This window comes from Salvelinus fontinalis, chromosome 19 (genome assembly GCF_029448725.1).
Source record: "Salvelinus fontinalis isolate EN_2023a chromosome 19, ASM2944872v1, whole genome shotgun sequence".
Lineage (NCBI taxonomy): Eukaryota > Metazoa > Chordata > Actinopteri > Salmoniformes > Salmonidae > Salvelinus > Salvelinus fontinalis.
This window is the reverse complement of record NC_074683.1, coordinates 38,945,427-38,971,380: the sequence shown is the minus strand read 5'-3', so window position 1 is coordinate 38,971,380 and position 25,954 is coordinate 38,945,427. Positions and strand designations below refer to the sequence as shown.

Sequence of the window (25,954 nt, the reverse complement as noted above, 5' to 3'; positions counted from 1 at the left end):
TAGCGAGTTCGAAACAACTGAGAACTTGGGAAAACGAGCTACGACTGGGAAAATACGTTTTGAATTTTCATTCCGGAACTCGGGCCTCTTTCTAGAGCTACGACCTGAAGATCACTGACGTCATCATGATTCTACCTTTTTTTTCTCTCTTGAGTTCCTAGTTGTCTTGAAAACACCATAAATCCAGAGAATGGCAGACTTTGATGACAAAGTTTGATGACAGAATTTGCCCACGATGGACTGCCGCGCCACCTTCCTGTTCAAATGAGCACAGCACAACAAGTGAGTCCAAAAATGTTTTGTATGCTGCTGCAGAAATTATGTAATATGCCAAGGAGATATATGTATACTGTAGCTAACAAAGTAATAATACTAAGTGTATGTTGTGTAGTAAGCTGTTAGTAGCCCAAATACCTCACCCTAATAATTTTGCCAACTGTTCTGACTTGGTGGTAGCCTATAACCTGTTTTTGAGAAATGTAATCATTGAATATTGTAAGAGCTTACATTGTATGCTTATATGCCCCCTTTATTCATCCTATGGTTCTGACTTGGTGTACAGGGAGAACACTAAGAACGGCCCATGTTCTGAATTATGTCACTGTACATTTCAAAAGTGCTAAACAAATAGTTATACTGACTATGTCCGTCCTAGCTCGCTCATTAATGTCTTAATCAAAATTACGGATTGCCTCTTATCTGCTTGTCGTCCCCTTATGCCATAGTTTGTACATCTCAATTGTCAGTAGAAACCACATTTGTTTAAGCAAGTCAGCCATTTCAGCTATGTTATTTGGTAGTAAATGAGGCTGAATGAACTGTTTCACTGCCAGACAAGGCTCCGCTGATAGCCAGGTGTAGCAGTGGTAAGGTTTTGGGACTGCTGTTGGGACTCTGCCGTTGGTACAGCTTTATGTAGGCTCTAACAGTTTGTGGGCGCCGTTTGAGTGCAATTAATGTGTTTAGTGTTGTGTTGTGTAGTGGCTTTGCTGGCATGCAGTTTGCCCCACCAAGATTGAATTGCTAAAATCGCCACTGAAAATGAAAAGTAGGTATGAATGCTGATTGCCAGCAGCTGCTGGCTGATTGTGATTGTGATTGATTTAAATAAAATAAAAACATCCCTTCCATCCCTCTTCGGAAGCGCAAATTATCCAAAGCTGATTTACAGGACTAGCATACTATTTTTTTTTTACATTTATATTTTGTTGTTTTTATTGACATATAATTTGGTTGAAATGACATTACCCCACATGGGCACCAGTGAAAATGGTTGGCTTTCGGTTTCCGCCTCTGACCGTGCCTATTCCAACTCTTTTAGCCTCTTTCTGACATACCATAGGTGAGGCGAAAGCCTGGTAGAGGCTATTCATTGGCAGATCGCTCCTGGTGACCCGGATGGAATAGTGTGATCCTTTCTTAACCCATAGGATGTCCAACCCAGTAGACTACTTCAAAATGGTGAAAGTCCTCAATGGCACTACCCATGCTTAAACTGGCTTTTGGACACTAGTCCTTTATCTAGCTCTATCATTTGGCCATTCCATTCAAGTTTGTTAGACCTTCTCCCATGTAACAACCCATGGATTGAGTATCTCTATTGGGCACTTCCCATTTGATTATGAACACAGGGTAAGGTGGAATTTACTTGAAAACCCCTTCAACTGGTAATTACTAGTTGGGAACTGGTCTATTGCCAGGTGCTAGTCGGAACTAGGAAACTGTAATTTCAGACTTCCTAACGGGTTGTAGTTTTACACGTGTCACGTAATATGCCGTTCAATCAGTTAGCAAGTTAAACATTTCAGAGTTCCCTAGTTCCAAATAACACGTGAAGGCAGCATACCATCCCCGAGCGCTAACTTCCACATGCTGACGTCCCCTAAAAGAAATGCCCCCGATAAGAGCATTTTTGGCAGTTAAAAACAAAACGCAATCTATATTGTTTTTGAAGCATGGTTGTTGTACTTTCAGCCTATGGTTGACGGAACTTGGCCATAGCCAATCTGGTTTTTTAAACGCAATCTAAGCACGTAAATGCATCCAACTGGTATTTGCGATTTCACAACTTGTAATTTCCGCCTTCCCACTGGGTTGTAATGCAGCATTACTCTCCCACATACTCTAATGGCATGACAAGGTCAGTCAAGCGACCTTCTGAAACTCTTCCGTTTTGATGTATGAACTAAGAAACAAACATTTACAGGGGCTTTATTTACCTGACGACTCACACGAAATAATTCCGGTGCGTATTTCAGACTGCCATCGTTGAAGTAGTTTGTGGTGATGTCAAGTCAGCAGCGATTGGATCATATCTACCCAGATTATCAAAGCAAATGACGAATGTTCAAAACTCTGCATTAACCACGTGTTCTGGCGCAACCTGTTTCTGGGACTAATCCGATTAGTTAAAATGTGTTTGCGTTCTAATGTCCGTGGACATGGCTTTTGACCGAAGAAAGAAGTTTGGGTAACCAGGCAAGCCTTATGGCCAGCTCTTACCTTTAATCATAATAAAACGTATATCTAATACTTGTACTCAAGACACAATACAAGTGTTCAGGGTTTTTGCTCAATTTCTGCACCTTGGTTAGAGAGGGAGGACATAGCAGTGTTGCCTTTCTGATCTTTGACCACATAAAAACAATTGGGATACTTGTTTAGCATGTAATTTATTAAATTAACAAACCTACATAAAAGACAAAGTATTATCAACATGAAGACATTACCAGGGATCACTTTCAAGGTAACCCTTCAAATGTAGAAACTCTTGCAAATCTGATTGCATTAGCCATGCAAGTATTAAAACCAGTAACCATACGTGTAATTTAGACCATTTTTTGTTGTTTCGAAGCATATAGTCACAGCTTTGACTCAATACATTCTGGAACACTTAGTCTATGGCTCAATAATTTATGTATATTAGCACCTGTTAAACCAGGGGCTTTAATATACGCCGTCAAGATGGAGAAACAAAGACAAAGATACAGCTGTGCTCAATATGGCAACTGATCATGCAAATGCCATTCAGAGCCCCAGCAGTTATGTCATGCAGGCTATTGAAAGCCACAACAATCACCAGACATAAGGCATAACTGTTAAGAACACGAGTCTAAGCTTCTTGAAAGATCCCCCTTCTCTGAACAGTTGATATTTCTCAAAGACAAAAAATAAAATAAAAATTGAACAAAATGTAGACATTAGTCTACGAAGTTGCAGACTTCAAATATGCTATGAGATCTGCACGCTCTCCCTTCTTCTTGATGCCAGCAAAGATCATCTTTGTTCCTGGAATGTATTTCTTGGGGTTCTCCAAGTAAATCATGAGGGTATCAGTTTCCCAGACAATGCCTGAAATCACACGTGAAGGGACAGGTTAGAATGAAATGTGTCACATTGTCCCCATTCTACAGGAAATAAATGGAGTCTGACAATCTCACACGTACCTTTGGATTTGTTGGCATCCGTGTAGGAAAAGCCTTCAGCCTGTCCAGTCTTGCGTCCAAACAGACCCCAGAGGTTTGGACCCACCTTGTGCTTTCCTCCATTTTCAACAGTATGGCACTGGGCACACTTCTGGACAAAAGCCTTTTTCCCCTTTTCAATGTCACCCATGATTCCTATCGGGCAATAAATAAATAAAGTCAGAGGTGGTCAGCTACAGTACCTGTAAAAGTAGATTATCTGCATTAGTAGTAATGCTGAACGATTAACCAACATTGTTTAATAACCCTGAATAAACTGGACAGTTCAATAACTGGAATTCCATTTAATGCAGGTTGTGTGAGCCCAGTATGCCTCATCTTTGAACAACTAGTGAATACATTGTCAGACATCTCAGCAGCTGGCTTCGCTTAAATCGTACGATTAAAGACAGAACAGTACAGGAGTACAGAGCAGGATTCCCATTAAACATTTACCGGACATTTGAGAAATATACAGGACCTATATGCATTGGGTTGGGTGCGTAAATCCCATTTAGGAGATTATGGTCATTCGTATTAACAGAACATGCAAGCCAAGGATGCAACAATATGCAGTCCTTCATACCAAATTCTGATGCACACTACAGATATATGTTAGAATAACTGTCCACATTAACTTTCCCTCAGCCAACAATACCATGGTAGAAAAGTTGACCTACTCTATTCTAAAACAGACTCCGGGACAGTTGTGGGATAATAAATCACAAATTCATAACCAGTAGGCCTACACAACAAAAATAATAAATTAAAAAGCAAGTGATATGCTTCTACACCTGCATTGCTTGCTGTTTGGGGTTTTAGGCTGGGTTTCTGTACAGCACTTTTAGATATCAACTGACGTAAGAAGGGCTATATAAATAAATGTGATTTGATGATATAGCACCCAAACCTAGTTGTTAATATGACTAGGATTGTGCCTTTGACTAATGGACAAGGAAATAAAGTTGATTAAAATAATTGCCTCCGCGGATCCGATTTTGGCTAGGCTACTTTGAAGCAAGGTAAGACATGCCTCACATGTAGTAAAATGTTCAGGTTTCAAACAATGAAGTGTATATATATATATATATATATTTTAAAAATTAGGGCTGGGCAATATGGCCAAAATACCTAAATTTATATTTACGTTTTTAATAATAACGTTCAAAATTCTAATTTCAATGAGTCTTTCTCCATTCTGATTGTTCAATTCAAGTTTCTCCATGTGCTGCATTGACCGAGTGACAGTGTGGGGCTAGGTCTGTGCGGAAAGCAGCATAGAGAGGGTGGAGACTATTTATATATAAAAATACATTACATTTAAAATTGGTCATGTGCAGTTAGAAAAAAAAATAAAAAATACAAATGACCACCAACAAGTTCTCCATCTCAAATTATTTTAGAATCACTAGTATCGTGCCAGTATCTCTGCAGTAGTAGTTAGTAGCAGTAGCTAGCGACACCAGTACAGTATGTAGCAGGAAATAAATCAATGGAAGGCAGGTGTTAAGTCGTGGTCACCTTGGGTTTCATAATTCCTCATGAAACTTCGCTGACAATCTCCACATAAGATAACTTGTTAGTTAGGGGTGAGTCGAATGACTGAACGTACCGGCATTTGGGTGTAGCAACGTATAACTAAGCTTGGGTGGTATAGCCATCAAACGACAGGCAAATTAAGCTGTATTTGAATTATAACAAAGTTAACTACAGTTTTGTTAAACGTTTTTCAGATAAGAGGGCGTCAGTTTTAGCTAGCTCGCCGTGGCCAAGGTTAGCTAGCTAGCTCGCCGTGGCCAAGGTTAGCTAGCTAGCTCGCCGTGGCCAAGGTTAGCTAGCTAGCTCGCCGTGGCCAAGGTTAGCTAGCTAGCTCGCCGTGGCCAAGGTTAGCTAGCTAGCTCGCCGTGGCCAAGGTTAGCTAGCTAGCTCGCCGTGGCCAAGGTTAGCTAGCTAGCTCGCCGTGGCCAAGGTTAGCTAGCTAGCTCGCCGTGGCCAAGGTTAGCTAGCTAGCTCGCCGTGGCCAAGGTTAGCTAGCTCGCCGTGGCCAAGGTTAGCTAGCTCGCCGTGGCCAAGGTTAGCTAGCTCGCCGTGGCCAAGGTTAGCTAGCTCGCCGTGGCCAAGGTTAGCTAGCTCGCCGTGGCCAAGGTTAGCTAGCCAGCTCGCCGTTGCCGTGGCCAAGGTTAGCTAGCTAGCTCGCCGTTGCCGTGGCCAAGGTTAGCTAGCTCGCCGTGGCCAAGGTTAGTTAGCTCGTTAAAAGGCAATACCATAGTAATAAATACGACGTTACAAAACGGCTGATTTAAGCAGTCTAGCTAACGTTAGCTATTCACTTATCACTACAACTGTTTCCTGATGTGCCATTTCTTCACAGCCATGGCTTTTCAGTTATCGGTTTGAGTTTAGATGTTAGCAAGATCGTAAAGTTACGTTTTAACAGCCGGTACAGAATCAGGCAAACGTTCCTTTCGATAAAAAATAAAAACTAACCAATGTTCACAATTCAAGAAACTGACTACAAGTTAGACTACTAAAACGTATTTATTCAAAGTTACCTGTTCAAATCAACTATATTCCTTAGAGTTGTTCCAACTTCAGCGCCTTTTCGTTAGTTCCAATCCGATCAGCTTTCCCCTCGCCGGTAGCCGACTCACTAGATCTAATAGTATTGGGAGCAAGTTCCTTTTTCATTCCCTCCAGAATATTATATGTCATCCAGACTGGCCAGTCACATGCTCTATCATCACTATGACGAACACAGCTGTTTTGCATTCAAGCCCTAGATGGAGTTGAGAACATGATGTAGGCCTACTACACAAATGGAAATAGCATACACAACATTTCAGTGGAAATGCCGTTGTTGTTAGTATTCACACTACACCACAACAAATATGTCTATATTCCTCTTGGACTACATTTTTTTTTTTATACCACTAATCATCATTGGAAAGATCAGACAACAGTTGGAATGTTCAAGATTGTTGTGGGGAATTCTACTATCTTTCATTGTCAAGAGGGTTTGTTGCATCCCTGTAACCATACATGTCGATGCAACAAACCCTCTAACACCAGGTAGTTATTTTGAGAAGAAGATATAGCTACACATAGCTAGCCAACGTATATAGTGTAACGACCCTGGGTTTATAAGCGCGGAAATCGACTCTGCCGCACGAGCATGCTTTTGCGGCACTGCCGATAGCGCACCGGACCTCGGGCTAGAAGGTCGAGTCGAGGGTTCGAGACCTGCTCCATGCTGTTTCATTACATTTGTGTCAGAAGTGGGATCCCACTTATAAACCCAGGGTCGTTACAATACTATACCAGAGAGGAAGAGGCGAAGCATATGGAGAAAAAGATGGCGAAGTGGATTCTGAATCTAATGGAGGTATTATCAAGGATAATTGTAGTATTGTCCAAAATAATGGAAAACGGAGCAAAGTAGTGTACAGTGATGAGAATGTCACTTCGTATCTTGTTGGAGTACGGTTTATTAACGAGAAGCAGCTGATCGAATTACCAATCTTGAGCAATCCATTTGAGATATTCAAACTGGTGGAGGGAGTTCTGGGTAGAGTAAAGGCTGTGAGGATCACGAGAGGCGGGCAAAGGGAGCACCCCACTATCCAAGTCGACGGGACAGCAGTGGAGAAGGTGGACCGTTATAAGTTCTTCGGTGTACATATCACCGACAAAACTGAAATTGTCCACGCACACAGACAGTGTGGTGAAGAAGGTGCGACGGCACTTCTTCAACCTCAGGAGGCTGAAAAAATGTGGCTTGTCACCGAAAACCCTCACTAACTTTTACAGGTGCACAATTGAGAGCATCCTGTAAAGAAGTCATTCCTATTTCTGACGCAGATCGCGCTGAAAGTCCTGCCTCTCCCATCTCCTCATTGGTTTATAGAAGCAGGTACCCACATGCCAACTCCTCATTGGTTTATAGAAGCAGGTAATTGGGTGATTGGGTGATTGAAAGACGAAATGTTTTGCCGGTTTTCGTGGTAATACTATGAAAGTGTAGATGCCAATCACCATATAAATTCAAAGATGAAAAAGCCTGGAAGGAGGGGAGAAGACTAGAAACGATTCGGTTGACCGGTTTATGTGTGGATTAATTTTTGGAATAGAGGACCTTGTGCATTTCAGGTAAAATAACAACTTAATGTTTATATCCGAAGACAAATTAGCTAGCAACTCCAAGCTAGCTAAATAGGACAAATTAGCTAGCAAGTGCAAGCACACGAGCTAAATTGTCATACATGTTTAATGCTTTTCGTCCCCAAATTAATGTCATTGTGTCGTGATCACGTTTGGTGTAGGAGGACAAAATAAATCTATGCGCGCAGCCGGTTTGGGTTCCGTGTTAGTGTAACAGTATAACTTTAGTACGTCCCCTCGCCCCGACACGGGCGCGAACCAGGGATCCTCTGCACACATCAACAACTGACAGCCACGAAGTGTCGTTACCCATCGCTCCACAAAAGCTCCACAAAAGCCCCCTTGCAGAGCAAGGGGCAACACTACTTATAGGTTTCAGAGCAAGTGACGTAACTGATTGAAACGCTACTAGCGCGTACCCGCTAACTAGCTAGCCATTTCACATCCGTTACACTCACCCCCCTTTCAACCTCCTCCTTTTCCGCAGCAACCAGTGATCCGGGTCAACAGCATCAATGTCACAGATGTAACTTTACGTCGTCCCCTCGCCCCGACACGGGCGCGAACCAGGGACCTTCTGCACACATCAACAACAGTCACCCACGGAGCAGCGTTACCCATCACTCCACAAAAGCCGCGGCCCTTGCAAAGCAAGGGGCAACACTACTTAAGTCTCAGAGCAAGTGACGTAACTGATTGAAATGCTACTAGCGCGTACCCGCTAACTAGCTAGCCATTTCACATCCGTTACACTGGCACCAATGTAACAGTATAACTTTAGTACTGTCCTCACCCGACACGGGCGCGAACCAGGGACCCTCTGCACACATCAACAACTGACAGCCACGAAGCGTCGTTACCCATCGCTCCACAAAAGCCACGGCCCTTGCAGAGCAAGGGGCAACACTACTTATAGGTTTCAGAGCAAGTGACGTAACTGATTGAAACGCTACTAGCGCGTACCCGCTAACTAGCTAGCCATTTCACATCTGTTACACTAGGCCACAGGTGTCAAACTCATTCCACGGGGGGCCGAGTGTCTGCGGGTTTTCGCTCCTCCCTTGTACTTGATTGATGAATTAACATCACTAATTAGTTAGGAACTCCCCACACCTGGTTGTCTAGGGCTTTATTGAAAGGAAAAACCAAAAACCTGCAGACACTAGGCCCTCCGTGGAATGAGTTTGACACCCCTGCACTAGGCCGTATCACCGCCTGGTACGGCAGCTGCACTGCCCACAACCGCAGGGCTCTCTAGAGGGTTTTGCAGTCTGCACAACGCATCACCGGGGGCAAACTACATGCCCTCCAGGACACCTACAACACCCGATGTCACAGGAAGGCAAAAAAGATCATCAAGGACAATAACCACCAATAACCGCCTGTTCACCCCACTTCCATCCAGAAGGCGAGGCCAGTACAGGTGCATCAAAGCTAGGACAGAGAGGTTAAAAAACAGCTTCTATCTCAAGTCCATCAGATTGTTAAACACCCAGCACTAGCACAGAGAGGTGAATGCCTACCTACAGACTTGATATCATTGGCCACTTTAATAAATGGAACACTAGTCACTTTAATAATGACACATTAAGAATGTTTACGTATCTCGCATTACTCATCTCATATGTATATACTGTATCCTTCAATATCTATTCTTTACTATCTATTGCATCTTAGCCGTTCTGTCACTGCTTATCCATATATTTTATACTTATATAGTCTCATCCCAGCCCTTTACTAGATTGTGTGTATTAGGTTTTGTTGTGGAATTTGTTAGATATTAGATTTTGGTGTGGAATTGTTAAATATGACCTGTTAGATACTGCTGCACTGTCAGATACTGCTGCACTGTCAGATCTAGAAGCATAAACATTTCGCTACGCTCACAATAACATCTGCTAACCATGTGTATGTGACCAATAAAATGTTATTTTATTTAGATTTTTTTCTACTTCTACGGATCAGAAGAAACGTGTGTGTGTGTCTCACACGATTTTATAAGTTTGAAGTGGAACAGGGCACCCCTCAAGGGGCTTATATCTGGCGTCTTGTGGGAAGTGGATGTTGAAGAGATTTAAAAATATTCCTGGAGTGATTGATGCACGTCAGATGAATCATGTGGTTAAGGAAGAAAAGGTGAAGAGTCTATCTGTTCTTTAGTCAGAACAGAGCATTTATCCCAAGACCAATGCAGTGTGATCATTGTAAAGCTTTTGGTCATGTTTCAAGTGTTTGCAGAAGGGAGAAGCTGAGATGTCCAAGTTGTGTAAAAGATCACATATGTTATAAAAGTGATGAAAATGTGACATGTTGCAATTGTGGTGGGAACCATGAAGCCACTTCTTTCAAATGCCTCACAAGGGTGAAAGAGAATGAGGTGGCCAAAGTCAGGGTTGTGCAGAGCATTTCATAAACAGCAAATGTTAAAAGGGTTGAGGGTTTGAATGGTGCACATGAAGAGTCCATGGTGGTGGATAGACCTTCACTGCAGGTTGCAGGGGTTACCTTTCACCAGCAGGATCCTGACATTTTAAAGGTTAAGAAGGTGGACTTTGTGGGATTTATCGCTATGGGGATTAATGGCACTGCCAAGGTGGAGAGAAGGTCCAGGAAGATCAAAATCATTGTGGACGCGGCAGAAGGGTTACATGGAATATTTTCACAAGCAGTACCACCCTCTCACGTTTATTTTTTGAGTCAACTACTCACCACATTTTATACACTGCAGTCCTAGCTAGCTGTAGCTTATGCTTTCAGTACTAGATTATCTGATCCTTTGATTGGGTGAATAACATGTCAGTTCATGCTGCAAGGGCTCTGATAGACTGGAGGACGTCCTCCGGAAGTTGTCATAATTACTGTGTAAGTCTATGGAAACGGGTGAGAACCATAAGCCTCCTAGGTCTTGTATTGAAGTCAATGTTCCCAGAGGAGGATGGAAACTAGCTCTCCTCCGGCTACACCATGGTGCTACCCTACAAAGTGCTGGTGAGGCTACTGTAGACCTTCATTGCAAAATGTGTTTTCAGTTATTTGGTGATGTGATTTATATTTAGTATAGTTTTATCTAAAAGGGATAACTTTATAAATGTTTTACAATTTTCCTCCTCTGGTACGCACCCATCCACATCGAAGGGGCCGTAGTGGAGAGGGTCAAAAGTTTCAAGATCCTCGGCGTGCACATCACTGACGACCTGAAACGCTCCCTTCACACAGAGGGTGTGGTGAAGAAGTTTTGGGTTTGCCACAATACCAGTATCGCAATGCTCGGAAGTATTGTGGCAAGGAAACAAAACATCTAATTTCTTGAGGAACAGCATTATGTTGTCACATTTGTTTATTTTAAAAGCTATAACACCCAACATTTTACATAAGTAGGTTTTTATAGTTTAGTCTAATTCGTGTTTTATTTTTTGCCATGGAAAATCTGGTATCGTAGTATTGCAATATTGGTATCGTGACAACCCTACAAGGCAGGAGGTTGAAGAAATTCAGTTTGGCCCCTAAGACCCTTAAAACCACTTCTACAGATGCACCACTGAGAGCATCCTGTTGGGCTGTATCACCACCTGGTACAGCAATTGCAACGTCCACAACCGCAATGCTCTTGAGAGGGTGGTGGGGTCTGCCCAACGCCTGCCCTCCAGGACATCTACATTACCCAGTGTCACAGAAAGGCCAAGAAAATCATCAAGAACAGTAGAACAGAGTTGAGTTTGGGGGGGTTTCTGTGTGTGGCCACTGCTCATGCTCTCAAAATATTGGCACTCTGAGAAGTTTTCTGAGGTGACCAGGACGATGTGCCAGCACAGAGGGATAGGCCAACGAGTGATATATGCTTCAGTAAGGTTCGCTTCTTTGCATTTATGGCAATGGTTATCAACTGTACCGCAGAAATGTAACGTAAATTACAGAAAGAGATGTTGTGGTGGCAGCTGCAGAGAAGTATTTGGGCGTACGAGATTTGACTCCAGAAGAGTTATAGGGTGTGTTGTGTGGTGGTGTCCTGTCCTCCCAGGCCATTGGCATGGTGCGGGAGCAGATAGGGTCAAAATAATGTAGTTGGTTTTTAATGAGTGTTGGAAGGGTTTTTTACATTTCTTTTTTACTTTCTGGACCACAAAGAAATTCGCTACACCACAAGCATTTCGCAACACCCGCAATAACATCTGCTAAACATGTGTATGTGACCAATAAAATGTAATTTGATTTGAAAGTATAATGCATTTATAGTATAGTCCAGTTGGGCGGCTGTATTGCAACATATCGGATGCCAACCCCTGTTAAACTCAAAAGAAGAAGGAAGTGCTTGCTTGTAGTCCTAAAGCCCGCAAATTAGTTACCTCTGGTTCGTTCAGCCACCCCTATGTGAAAAAAAAGTATGTCTAAATAGGCTTTTGGAATAAAGGTTTAGGAGATCTTACGTTTTGTTCTGTAAGATAATAGCAGTCAGTTAACATGACCTTTATGAATTATGAAGCCTTTGTGGTTCATGTGATTTTTTTTTAATAACATAAATTCTTCAACTTTCACAAAATGTGACGTTAGCTGATGAAGATTATCTCATAGAGCAGAACGTATACGATCTAAGTCTGTGTTTATCCAAAAACCCTACCAAAATGCCATGGGCATTGTCCAACGAGCCATAGCGGAGTTAGTGCCTACAAAAAGACGCCATTACTATTTATCTCTGTCTAACCAATCAGGTGGTTGTTCGACGAAACGAATCTTTGGACGTCATTGATCACGTGCTTCTTCCTGAAAAGGAGATACAGGCGTTTGTATGTTGCTGCGATTTCGACGCATTCCTCGGAGTTTCAGTATCAAACGTAACATCACTAGCTACTATATATCAGATACAGAAAATATACAGAAAATATACAATTAATTGTTGTTGTTTTTAAACGGTGGTAGACAGAGCAAGTGAAACCGTAACTATCGATAAGTATTTACGGATCATCGTCGACGCCACTTCGCAAGTGTGCGTCTTGTTAGCTAACGTTAGCTTAGCAAGATAGTTTTCAGGGTGGTAAAATGGAGGATGCATTTAGGCCGTCGACGGATCTCGATGATCCACCAAATAGTCGCTTGTTTCTAGTTACAAGTAAGTCCATCACCGAGGACATGATCCGGGAACAGTTTTCTCTTTTTGGAGAAATTCAGGACGTTTGGGTAGTCAAAGACAAGCAGACAAAGGAGTCAAAAGGAGTGTCCTTTGTGAAATTTACTAAATCGTCCGAGGCATGTACGGCTATGGAAGAAATGCATGGAAAATGCTTGGTCGAAGGAACCAAACCAATCAAGGTATGTACTCTGGCTGTGGTTTTATTAATGCGTAGTGCCCTCAGTGACTTTGCTCATTTTTTATTAACACTATTGTAGCTAGTGCTTCTTCATTTGGTTTCCCGGCAGATTTGTGTAGTATCAGGCTGGGTGAAGGAGTTAGGCCTACCTATGGCTGCCTTTCGAAGTTCGGAAAGTGCCTTGCACATTTTGTTCATCCAAAAAAGGAACATGGGGTGGGGTAAGAAATTGCACCAGCATCTTATCCCTAGACAGATTACAGATTGTCTTTTATATTGACAAGATAGTCGATTGACCACTATTGGAAATGCGTGTCTTTTAAGATGGGGGAGGGGGGGGGCAGTTGGGACCATTCTAGCCAATGAGGGCAGATAAGCGTGTGAACAGGCCATGGGGATGGAGGACTCATTTTTGTTGTTGACAGTATGGGCAGCGCCATTGGGGCTATATTTGTTTTAAAGCAACCCATTTTCTTCTTCATTGGCGAATTGCACCCAGCTCATAGGAATTCCCACCCAGTTGACTACTTTAAAATGGTGGATGCTGTCAAATGTGCCGAATACAACAGGTGTAGACATTTCAGTGAAATGTTTACTTACAAGCCCTTAATAACCAACAATGCAGTTAAAAAAATAGGCTTTAAAAGTATTTACTAAAATATGTTAAAACGGGTTATATCCATGATGAGTCTTATATCCAGCCCTCTGACAACAGGCACAACTCCCAATTTATATATTATTTTTTTCCAAAGATGAAATACCACGTGCAACCAGAAGGACCCAACCAGGTCTCCTCAGTCTGGCGCTCGCCACCTTATCTGCGTTGCACCAAGTGGTGTGCATGACAAACACCAGGGATTCTCCTTTCAATGGCACTCTGCTCTGGAGATCACACCATGAGAGTGCTCATAGTGCGTAGTGCCTTCTCCCTCTGGGATGAAGACAGACACACAAGTCCACTTCTAGATACTTTGACTGACTTGACAGAACCCAACTCCTTCACCCAGCTTTATACTGCAAACGGATTGGCCAAAAGGCATGAATCATAATCTCACTGGGCCAGAGTAATCTGTCATTTTCCTGATCGTTGGGGTGCGGCTCGTAACTTTACTTCACCGGTCGGCGTAGGTTCTTTCTCTTCTGTCAGGTTTGGGGTGTGTGTATTTTATATATTGATTTATCATGCTACGTTATCTCTTCTGCCAGGTGTTTATTGCCCAGGCGAGGTCCTCCGGAAGCCACCGCGACGTGGAGGATGAGGAGCTCACCAGAATATTTGTGATGATTCCCAAAACCTTTACAGAGGACGACTTGAAAGAAACATTCAAGGTAGTTCATCACCCTCGATCATGTTGTATTTGGCTGACAACCCGTATTGGAATTGCCTGTGCTTATCACTCATTTGTTCTCACAGGAATATGGTGACATTGAGTATTGCATCATCGTAAAGAATAAAACCACAGGAGAAAGTAAGGGCCTGGGGTATGTGAGATATCACAAACCCTCACAGGCAGCCACCGCCATAGAGAACTGTGAGAAGAGTAAGTTGTCTCTTTTTGTTCATATCACATGTCTGTGAAAACCCAAACTATCAATCTAGTAATCCATGTTTGTGTCGTTTTTGTTTACACCAGCATATAGGGCCATTCTTGCAGAGCCGAGGAACAAAACGCCAGCCCCAGACAACGACTACTTTAGCCCTGCCAGAGCAGAGCATGTCCAGGGTGACCCAGGAATGACTTCCTATCCATTTGGTATGTACCTGCCATTGGTGTGATTAGGCCTACAATTTCTACATACCCATGATTGTTTTTCCACAAATGCTAAGCCATTCTATTTCCTCCCATTGAAGTGGACTCTGGTTTTCATACCAGGGGAGACATGCGGGGCACAGACATCATCACCAGGTGCTTAATGGTGTCATCAAGGGCGAGCATCACACAAGATCAAGTCTATAGCCTCTTTGACCTGATCCCGGGGATGGATTATTGCGAGATGCAGCAGGATTCATATGGTTTCAGCACAGGTAGCCACAAAACACACAGTTACTCCCTCAGATGCAACACCTGATGTATTGCATAGGAATTGGTGGCTAGTAGTTTTTTTTTACCCTTTCAGGGCAAGCTATGATTCGCTACAACAACCTTGGATCAGCTGTCTATGCGAAAAACAAACTGGATGGCTTTGAGTACCCACCTGGGAACCGGCTAGTAGTCACTCACATTGATGATGGGCAGGACAGAAGAAGGTAGGAGGAAATTTAACTTCATGGTATTGTCCATCAAATCTAATTTTATTTGTCACATACAAATGTTTAGCAGATGTTATTGCGGGTGTGGTAGGTCGTTGTTGTTGTTGGTAGGTCGTTGTTGTTGTTAGGTTGTTGTTTGGTCCTTATTTACCCTCTTGTTGTCTTCAGCCCAGTGGGAAGGATGGCCATGCAGCTGGTAGCAGCCCAGATGATGTCTATCGTGTGCAATGCTCCTACTGGCCCACCACCACTTAGGAAGACGAGCACTGTAAGTTACTGACTTGGTTAACCTTGAGGAAAAGAGGCCTTTTCTAGTACTTTCTAGAGCTAACCAAGATATTTAAAAAAAAAACTACTACATGAAGATTGAACTTCCTAACAAACTTTATGATATGTCTTTGTCAGGGCTATCCATCACCCGCTGTTCCTCAGAGCCCCCGGGTACAGACAGATGTTGCCCTCCCACCTCTCCAGAAGTTGGCCCCCTCAGACAGCCGGGTGAAAGAACGCCTATTTGTGGTCTTCAAACCTTTGCCTCTGCCCATGGATGTGCTTGAAGATGTGTTCTGGTATGAGATACCATTATTGTCATCAATACACTGTTTATTAACACTTATTACTGATAAAGTCTTTAAACTAACAACAGTTTATAAAATACTTTTAATTGTTTAAAGTTTTCCGTACTGTGCTACTGATTCACTTTTTAACTTTGGGCTAGAGGGATAGTTGCGATCTTGTGTAAGTATTGATGATTGGGGGGAGGTTAAAATTCCTGCCGATCAGTTATTCCCCTCTGTTTCCACAGCCGTTTTGGCTCTCTGGTTGAGGTTTTCCTTGTGCCTGGACGGAATGTGGGCTACATGAAGTATGCAGAGAGAAAGAGTGCAGATGATGCCATGGCGACCCTACATGGTCAAATGGTGAATGGCGTTAAAATGAAGGTGATGCGGGCTGACCCGCCCAAAGAGGAGTCTCACAAACGTCAACGCACCTATTAGGGGGACACAGAACAAGGTAAGTGTCTCCAAGGGTTAAGACTAAATTCTGTAGCGATCAATGACAGCGAGTGTCCACAAGCTGTTTTTTTCCTTTATACATACTTGAATTACCAGAGACGTATGTTGAGTTACCAGCAGACATAAGGTAAGTATATAGCAGGACTAAACAATATACTTTTTTTCTTTTCTTAACCTGACTCTGGGCAACACATTAGGAGAGACCAACACAGTTTAATGCATATTTAAAGTGCTGATGTTTTTGTTCCTACAGAGATGACCTAAGTGACATGACCTCCAACATGACTGAACCGACATAAATGATGACAGGACCAAATTACGACCACACTACGGACAGTGATCTCTGTACCTTACTTTGATGTTTCTTTGTACTAACGCTGAAGGTGATGACAGTGGTGGTCCTTTTCTCCTCAAGATTGATATTTTGATGTTAAGGAAGAGTTTGAATCTGCATTGGTCCTAATATGTTATCAATAAAAAAAACACCCAATGCATTTTGTGTGTGAATTTATTTTTGTTTTTAATGAGTGTCAAATATTGTAGTTTTTCCTCAATGTTATTAGCAGACTAGATTTGTTGTATTATGCTCACGTTTTGTATTTTCTTAATGTAGCCTACTTGTTGTTTCCAGTGGGCTGAAGGGCATAACAGGACCGCAAATTCAGAATGTTGCTGGACCGCAAATTCAGAATGTTGCTGGACCGCAAATTCAGAATGTTGCTGGACCGCAAATTCAGAATGTTGCTGGACCGCAAATTCAGAATGTTGCTGGACCGCAAATTCAGAATGTTGCTGGACCGCAAATTCAGAATGTTGCTGGACCGCAAATTCAGAATGTTGCTGGACCGCAAATTCAGAATGTTGCTGGACCGCAAATTCAGAATGTTGCTGGACCGCAAATTCAGAATGTTGCTGGACCGCAAATTCAGAATGTTGCTGGACCGCAAATTCAGAATGTTGCTGGACCGCAAATTCAGAATGTTGCTGGACCGCAAATTCAGAATGTTGCTGGACCGCAAATTCAGAATGTTGCTGGACCGCAAATTCAGAATGTTGCTGGACCGCAAATTCAGAATGTTGCTGGAGAGCAAATTCAGAATGTTGCTGGAGAGCAAATTCAGAATGTTGCTGGAGAGCAAATTCAGAATGTTGCTGGAGAGCAAATTCAGAATGTTGCTGGAGAGCAAATTCAGAATGTTGCTGGAGAGCAAATTCAGAATGTTGCTGGAGAGCAAATTCAGAATGTTGCTGGAGAGCAAATTCAGAATGTTGCTGGAGAGCAAATTCAGAATGTTGCTGGAGAGCAAATTCAGAATGTTGCTGGAGAGCAAATTCAGAATGTTGCTGGAGAGCAAATTCAGAATGTTGCTGGAGAGCAAATTCAGAATGTTGCTGGAGAGCAAATTCAGAATGTTGCTGGAGAGCAAATTCAGAATGTTGCTGGAGAGACTGAGTTAAGGGTGTTGGGGGTGGTTTACACATTTGGCAAAAAGGATGTTTGGAGCAAAGGATAAAAATACATTCAGGACTAGCTAGGGTTGGGTGGGGTCTAAAATAGGACCAGGAAAGTAAGGGTCAGACTTCAGATAAAAAATGGATATGCTTTTAGTTTGACGAGTGAGGGGTGAAAGCTGTGTGTATAAAATATATTTATACTGTGCCAGAGTCGTATATTAATGATAAACCACCTGAGTTACTACACTGATAACTAGTATATATGCCTCATGGTATCACCTAGCAAATACTCTGTGCTTTGCTGTTGAACAGCGTCACCTACTGTAATAGACGGCGGTGAATATTGGCGACGTGAACATAAACTTATTTATTTATTTTATTTATTTAACCTTTATTTAACCAGGTAGGCAAATTGAGAACACGTTCTCATTTACAATTGCGACCTGGCCAAGATAAAGCAAAGCAGTTCGACACATACAACAACACATAGTTACACATGGAGTAAAAACAAACATATAGTCAATAATACAGTGAAAAAAAATAAGTCTATATACAATGTGAGATAAGGGAGGTGAAGGCAAACAGATATATGTATAAATAAAATATAAAAAGGCCATGGAGGCGAAGTGAGTACAACACAGCAAGTAAAATAAAAACTAAAAATCACTGGAATGGTTGGTTTGCATTGGAAGAAAGTGCAAAGTAGAGACAGAAATAATGGGGTGCAAAGGAGCAAAATAAATTAATAAATAAATACAGTAGGTAAAGAGGTAGTTGTTTGGGCTAAATTATAGATGGGCTATGTACAGGTGCAGTAATCTATGAGCTGCTCTGACAGCTGGTGCTTAAAGCTAGTGAGGGAGATAAGTGTTTCCAGTTTCAGAGATTTTTGTAGTTCGTTCCAGTCATTGGCAGCAGAGAACTGGAAGGAGAGGCGTCCAAAGGAAGAATTGGTTTTGGGGGTGACTAGAGAGATATACCTGCTGGAGCGCGTGCTACAGTAGGTGCTGCTATGGTGACCAGCGAGCTGAGATAAGGGGGGACTTTACCTAGCAGGGTCTTGTAGATGACCTGGAACCAGTGGGTTTGGCGACGAGTATGAAGCGAGGGCCAGCCAACGAGAGTGTACAGGTCGCAGTGGTGGGTAGTATATGGGGCTTTGGTGACAAAACGGATGGCACTGTGATAGACTGCATCCAATTTATTGAGTAGGGTTTTGGAGGCTATTTTGTAAATGACATCACCGAAGTCGAGGATTGGTAGGATGGTCAGTTTTACAAGGGTATGTTTGGCAGCATGAGTAAAGGATGCTTTGTTGCGGAATAGGAAGCCAATTCTAGATTTGACTTTGGATTGGAGATGTTTGATGTGGGTCTGGAAGGAGAGTTTACAGTCTAACCAGACACCCAGGTATTTGTAGTTGTCCACATATTCTAAGTCAGAGCCGTCCAAAGTAGTGATGTTGGACAGGCGGGCAGGAGCAGGCAGCGATCGGTTGAAGAGCATGCATTTGGTTTTACTTGTATTTAAGAGCAGTTGGAGGCCACGGAAGGAGAGTTGTATGGCATTGAAGCTCGCCTGGAGGGTTGTTAACACAGTGTCAAAAGAAGGGCCAGAAGTATACAGAATAGTGTCGTCTGCGTAGAGGTGGATCAGAGAATCACCAGCAGCAAGAGCGACATCATTGATGTAAACAGAGAAGAGGGTCGGTCCAAGAATTGAACCCTGTGGCACCCCCATAGAGACTGCCAGAGGCCCGGACAACAGACCCTCCGATTTGACACACTGAACTCTATCAGAGAAGTAGTTGGTGAACCAGGCGAGGCAATCATTAGAGAAACCAAGGCTGTCGAGTCTGCCAATGAGGATGTGGTGATTGACAGAGTCAAAAGCTAGATGGTTATTGTACATGAAGTACAGTTGATGGTGCGTGCTTTCTCTTTAAAAGTATTTTTGTGGTTAAAGTTATAAAGTATGGTTTAGAAAAACATGATATAATATTAGTCTGCAGTAGTAATGGTGGTGGCTGGTTGTATATACATTTAGGATGATCACTAAAACTTTTATATGTTCAGGCTATAAAAGTTGCTTGTCACAAATTCCACAAAATTGCGTTTGCCTAGTTGAGGGCTTTGGTAAACAGTACAACCAACCACAAGATGGCAGTCTAATTCTTTGGAGAGACTGCTGCATTGCTTTATACTCCTCCACAACGAGAGAGGTGGAATGAGGTGACTCATTCATGCTGGACAAATGGAAACTTTACATTTTTACCAATTGTGAGTTCAGTTTACCCCCCCCCCCCCCCACCTGTTTAATGGAGTAAAGATTATATCTCAAACCAGAAACCCTAGTGTAAACGGTACCAGCTGTGTCATGAGGATCCAGACCTTTTAGGCAGAGGCCGTACTATGCCATCATACAAGACTATTACCACAATCGTAAAATGCCTCAGGCACAAACCCCAGTACGAACATGGGAACGCTTCTGACAGGTCTGACATACCGCAGGGTTATTCCACTGCTGCATCAATTTGCAGTTTTTGGTCACTACATATGCGCTAGACTTCATTGGCTAGAGTAGAACTTATAGTACCGTCGCATACAGGGACCTATAATAAAGAACATCAGATGTTCTAAGCCAGCGTCACTAAAATATAACGTTTGACGTGAAACTGTGTTTCACTATGTTTGTTTCTATAAAGAGACTAATCTTAAAAAGTAGGCTTGAATTCAAGTAGGCTTGAATTTAGTTCGTCTAACCCCAAATATTCTCATTTTGAAAATGTCTTTAGCAGTGTTGTTGTGACTTTACTGCCCTGACATAAATAAATCCAGTGCCTGGTTTTGCGAAAGCGCCATTGATTCCATCTCGCGCGTGGATCCAGTCCGGTCATTTCTTCCCTCCAAAACTCATCCTTGCTGCAGAGAGGATCATTGAGCAGCCGTCTTACTGTATTCAAGAAAACGGATATATACAGTACTTTTTTGACTTTCTATTGCTTATGTTCAAAACCTTTTATATCATCTATTATATTCGCAAGGGGTTTCAACGCGGAACCTCCTAGGTATCATCTGTCTCAAGAAGGGCGCGGGTTTTTCAGTTGCTTAGGGAAGTCGTCTCATTTTATTTCCTGCGCCAAAAAAATGCAATGACATGGTCAATACAATAAAACCTCGGTAAGCTATGTTTTCCATACTTGGTCAAACTGTACTTTATGTGAATTGTGGCACTGCGCTTTGTAATTGAAGTCAAATTGTTTATAGAAAAGCCTTTCCAGTCAAGTGTTAACTAGGCATCCTCAGACACTAGGGAAGGCTACTTCTGTTTCCCACCTGACCAATGCCTACCTGAGAAACTGATGACAGTAATTCTGCTGCATTTGAATGGCCTGACTTCTAGCCTGAAACAGGCTACTAACTGCTAGTGCCTGCATAATGGACTACGATGATTTCATGTCTTCATTTCAAATGGTTGTCTTAGTTGTACAATGTCAGACTATCTTTCGATTAAGTGAACTAGTCTATATGAGGATGAAATGAGTTGGTGAGTTACGTACACAAGTTGCATCATCACGCTGTCACTATACCTTCTCACATGTGATTGTCATGCACCGTGTACAATACCTTTTCCCACCCAGCAGTAGCCTACAATGATATTCTGCATGAGAATCCATCCCATAAGGGAATTTAGCCAGATACAATGAAGGTCAGAATGTGACATTGCAGTCAGGTTTAAACACAGACTGAATTAACCAAAAGGGCATAGCCTGGAGGGAGGGATTCACAATCACAATGTTGTAATTATCCGCCTGTCACTACATGGTATTTGGTATTTTATTAGGATCCCCATTAGCGGTTCCAAAAGCAGCAGCTACTCTTCCTGGGGTTCCACACAAAACATGAAACATAATACAGAATGACATAATACAGAACATCAATAGACAAGAACAGCTCAAATACAGAACTACATATTTTGTTTTTCATAGGCACATGTAGCCTACATATCAATGCATACACACCAACTATCTAGGTTAAATAGGGGAGAGGCGTTATGCCGCGAGGTGTTGCTTTATCTGGTTAAAAATAATACGTTTGCTATTTATTTGAGCAATATGAGATGGAAGGAAGTTCCATGCAATTAGGGCGCTATATAATACTGTACGCTTTCTTGAATTTGTTCTGGATTTGGGGACTATGAAAAGACCCCTGGTGGCATGTCTGGTAGGATAAGTGTGTGTGACAGAGCTGTGTGTAGGTTCAGGCATTCACATCCCTGAACAGATGAAGCTTTGGTAGCACTAGTCATTGATTTTCATTTTTTGGGGGGACTGAGGAGAGGAGACCTGCTCAAGGTGTCCTCATTTCACGATGGTCAAGTGTCAGGTCCCCTTTCTCATTCATGTGATTTAGAAGGCAAAACTGATCCTAGACCAGCTCTCTTATTAAACACAGAGACCTTTTCATATTTCTGATGACTTGTTTCATTAAAAAGGGTGACACAATTGTAACCCTTGAGCTGTGTTTTTAATTAGTCAATTATAGTAGTTTGCTGAGAGCCTGTGGATCTGAAGGACCCTGTTTTAACGTCAGGTTTAATGAGACGGTACATTAATGAAATGTTCAGTCCATTCTACTATTGTAAATACAATATTCAGGGTGCAATAGTAATCTTTTTGTATTGTTTTATTGTAGTACACCTTCACAATGAACTACCTTTAGCTCCACTGTCAAATCAGACTGACGGTATAGGCCTAGTTACAATGCACATCCACATCACATGATTGCATTCCCATTTAAGTTGTATTGTCCAACTGAGTGATTATTGGAAGACTGTTTGCTCAATGACTGTTACAATGTGCCAGTGGAAGCAGATGCAATACTTTTGTCATCACATATGAAGGTGATACCATATGAAATTGAGTCTCATCTGTATTAACCTCATTGCCAGTAGTTCAGTTCATCTAACCTTCTTCACCCCTCCCAGTCATCCAATCACTATGCGCCTATTACCTGTTAATATCACGCAATAGTTGTTCCCTGATAGGAATGAAGCCCCTGTGTTCTCTTCCTGTAATGTGATCTACATGGGTCTGTTGTCCACCTGCTTAATTATGGAACAGAAATGGTGATCAGCAGCACCCTCGGAGCAGCAGACCATCAATAACACCGTGATAATGATGACTGACCGTCTGGTCAATAGCACTGTGATAATGATGACTGACCGTCTGGTCAATAACACTGTGATAATTATGACTGACAGTCTGGTCAATAACACTGTGATAATGATGACTGACAGTCTGGTCACTAACACTGTGATAATGATGACTGACAGTCTGGTCAATAACACTGTAATAATGATGACTGACAGTCTGGTCACTAACACTGTGATAATGATGACTGACAGTCTGGTCACTAACACTGTGATAATGATGACTGACAGTCTGGTCAATAACACTGTAATAATGATGACTGACAGTCTGGTCACTAACACCGTGATAATGATGACTGACAGTCTGGTCAATAGCACTGTGATAATGATGACTGACAGTCTGGTCAATAGCACTGTGATAATGATGACTGACCGTCTGGTCAATAACACTGTGATAATGATGACTGACAGTCTGGTCACTAACACCGTGATAATGATGACTGACAGTCTGGTCAATAACACTGTGATAATGATGACTGACAGTCTGGTCACTAACACTGTGATAATGATGACTGAACGTCTGGTCAATAACACTGTGATAATGATGACTGACAGTCTGGTCAATAGCACTGTGATAATGATGACTGACCGTCTGGTCAATAACACTGTGATAATGATGACTGAACGTCTGGTCAATAACACTGAGATAATGATGACTGACAGTCTGGTCACTAACACTGTGATAATTATGACTGACAGTCTGGTCAATAACACTGTGATAATTATGACTGACAGTCTGGTCAATAACACTGTGATAATGATGACTGATAGTCTGGGCAATACCACTGTGATATTGATGACTGACTAGGTGGTATTGTACATGAACCTGGCATATGCCTCATCTTAACAAAATAAACAATAGCACCCTCTTACCCCACATAGATAAAGTGATATGTAAATATGATGGTACTTGTCTGTGATTGAATGGAGTTAAATATACTGAACCAAAATATAAACGCAACACTTTCAAAGATTTTACTGAGTTACAGTTTATATAAGGAAATGTATAAACTGGTGGTCAATGGTTGTGAGGCCGGTTGGACGTACTGCCAAATTCTCTAAAATGACGTTGGAGGCAGCTTATGGTAGAGAAATGAACATTCAATTTCCAGACAACAGCTCTGGTGAACATTCCTTCAGTCAGCATGCCAATTGCATGCTCCCTCAACTTGAGACATCTGTGGCATTGTGTTGCGTGACAAAACGGCACATTTTAGAATGGCCTTTTATTGCCCCCAGCACAAGGTGCACCTGTGTAATGACCATGCTGTTTAATCAGCTTCTTGATATGCCATACCTGTCAGGTGGATGGATTATCTTGACAAAGGAGAAATGCTCACGAACAGGGATGTAACCAAATGTGTGCACAATCTGAGGGAAATACGCTTTTTGTGAGAATGGATGTTTTCTGGGATCTTTTATTTCAGGTCATGAAACATGAGACCAACACTTTACATGTTGCGTTTTAATATTTCTGTTCGGTATATATGTCTCCTCTGTAGGGCTGTGATATTTCCTGCGGTTGTTGTTCCTTTTCCAGAACATGTGTAGGCTATTTAGCTAGTGGTGCTTTTGCATGTACATTTGGACCACTCAACAACAGTGATGTAAGTAAAATAGACAAGACAACAGACTGTTGTCCTCATGTATCAATAGAAAATCCCTGGTTCATTGGGCTATGGCTGTCAGCTGCTTAATGTGATTGAGGGAGGCACTCAGGGGCACTTGACTAGTCTAAGTGAGCTTCCTCCTCCTCCTCAACCCCTCCCAAATCCAATGGGGGCAGGCGGGAAAAGTAAAGTTTAATCCATGGATTTCAACTGGGCTGAAGGAGACAGCATGAGCCACTACTGTCCTACTACTATCCTCGTGTAGATATTTAGGGCTATTACTGAAATGGACTAGGCCAGTGGATCTGCTGTTGTCGCATTTCCTTGACATTTTAACTCCTAACCAGGCCTGCCATACTGGATGGTCAACAGCCTTTTGGCCAAACCTCACCGAGGTCTCTGGTATGTATGCACTTTCTTCTCTCTGTGGCAGTTTAGTACCAGTTTAGTTTAGTACCAGTTTAGTTTAGTACCAGTTTAGTTTAGTACCAGTTTAGTTTAGTACCAGTTTAGTACCAGTTTAGTTTAGTACCAGTTTAGTTTAGTACCAGTTTAGTTTAGTACCAGTTTAGTTTAGTACCAGTTTAGTACCAGTTTAGTTTAGTACCAGTTTAGTTTAGTACCATGGAGAATTGCTTGGTTGGCTGGTGGACATTCCTGTCAGAGGCCCTTTTTGGAAAATGCTCAGTGGTTGTTCTGAGGCCAGAAGAGGGCAAGAAATGACTCAACACGTTATTAATGGGTTGTTAACCGCTCACTAAACATTGACTTTAATCCACAGCTCTACTAATATTAACCAGATGTTGCCCAGTAGGCTTCTATTAGCAGCTGACGTCTCTCATCTACACTCGCATCTCGGCATAATCTCATAATGCTCCGTAATGGATGGACTTTTATAATGTCATGTTCAAATCAACGTTTTATTGGTCGCAACTCGCGGACACAGTGTAGCAGATGTTATAGCGGGTGGAGCTAAATGCTTGTGCTACTAGCTCCTAACAGTGCAGCTAAAGGCTTGTGTTACTAGCTCCTAACAGTGCAGCTAAATGCTTGTGCTACTAGCTTCTAACAGTGCAGCTAAATGCTTGTGCTACTAGCTCCTAACAGTGCAGCTAAAGGCTTGTGTTACTAGCTCCTAACAGTGCAGCTAAATGCTTGTGCTACTAGCTTCTAACAGTGCAGCTAAATGCTTGTGCTACTAGCTCCTAACAGTGCAGCTAAAGGCTTGTGTTACTAGCTCCTAACAGTGCAGCTAAATGCTTGTGTTACTAGCTCCTAACAGTACAGCTAAATGCTTGTGCTACTAGCTCCTAACAGTGCAGCTAAATGCTTGTGTTACTAGCTCCTAACAGTGCAGCTAAATGCTTGTGCTACTAGCTCCTAACAGTGCAGCTAAAGGCTTGTCCTACTAGCTCCTAACAGTGCAGCTAAAGGCTTGTGCTACTAGCTCCTAACAGTGCAGCTAAAGGCTTGTGCTACTAGCTCC

The 25,954-nt window shown here is 42.3% G+C and overlaps 3 protein-coding genes across 4 annotated transcripts in view; 2 read left to right on the top strand and 1 right to left on the bottom strand.

The window, feature by feature from the left end:
• Positions 1 to 2,653: 2,653 nt before the first annotated feature.
• On the bottom strand, positions 2,654 to 6,171 carry LOC129816708 (cytochrome c). Its single transcript, XM_055871512.1, has 3 exons — positions 6,017 to 6,171; positions 3,447 to 3,620; positions 2,654 to 3,351 (listed from the first exon to the last, which is right to left on the bottom strand). The coding sequence occupies exons 2-3, from the start codon at positions 3,613 to 3,615 to the stop codon at positions 3,206 to 3,208; spliced, it is 315 nt and encodes a 104-aa protein (XP_055727487.1). The 5' UTR covers positions 3,616 to 3,620; positions 6,017 to 6,171; the 3' UTR covers positions 2,654 to 3,205.
• Positions 6,172 to 12,372: 6,201 nt separating this feature from the next.
• rbm45 (RNA binding motif protein 45) lies at positions 12,373 to 16,686 on the top strand. Its single transcript, XM_055871510.1, has 10 exons — positions 12,373 to 12,926; positions 14,132 to 14,254; positions 14,340 to 14,466; positions 14,560 to 14,679; positions 14,778 to 14,951; positions 15,044 to 15,173; positions 15,345 to 15,444; positions 15,582 to 15,745; positions 15,982 to 16,190; positions 16,446 to 16,686. Exons 1-9 carry the CDS (start codon positions 12,657 to 12,659, stop codon positions 16,172 to 16,174), a joined length of 1,401 nt encoding a protein of 466 aa, XP_055727485.1. The 5' UTR covers positions 12,373 to 12,656; the 3' UTR covers positions 16,175 to 16,190; positions 16,446 to 16,686.
• A 3,853-nt stretch (positions 16,687 to 20,539) lies between these two features.
• The window catches only part of LOC129816704 (oxysterol-binding protein-related protein 6-like), a 95,730-nt gene continuing 90,315 nt past the window's right edge, over positions 20,540 to 25,954 (top strand). For both annotated transcript variants that reach the window (XM_055871504.1, XM_055871503.1), the window contains exon 1: positions 20,540 to 20,826. The gene's annotated coding sequence lies outside the window, so the exon portion shown is untranslated. The remainder of the gene's footprint in view (positions 20,827 to 25,954) is intronic.

Bases quoted from the DNA above. Each gene is read 5' to 3' on its own strand.
- LOC129816708 (XM_055871512.1), bottom strand. From the start codon at position 3,615: ATGGGTGACATTGAAAAGGGGAAAAAGGCTTTTGTCCAGAAGTGTGCC. The intron at 3,352-3,446 runs GTACGTGTGAGA...GTGTGATTTCAG, and splicing joins GGATGCCAACAAATCCAAAG to GCATTGTCTGGGAAACTGAT.
- rbm45 (XM_055871510.1), top strand. From the start codon at position 12,657: ATGGAGGATGCATTTAGGCCGTCGACGGATCTCGATGATCCACCAAAT. The intron at 12,927-14,131 runs GTATGTACTCTG...CTCTTCTGCCAG, and splicing joins AAGGAACCAAACCAATCAAG to GTGTTTATTGCCCAGGCGAG. The intron at 14,467-14,559 runs GTAAGTTGTCTC...TGTTTACACCAG, and splicing joins CATAGAGAACTGTGAGAAGA to CATATAGGGCCATTCTTGCA.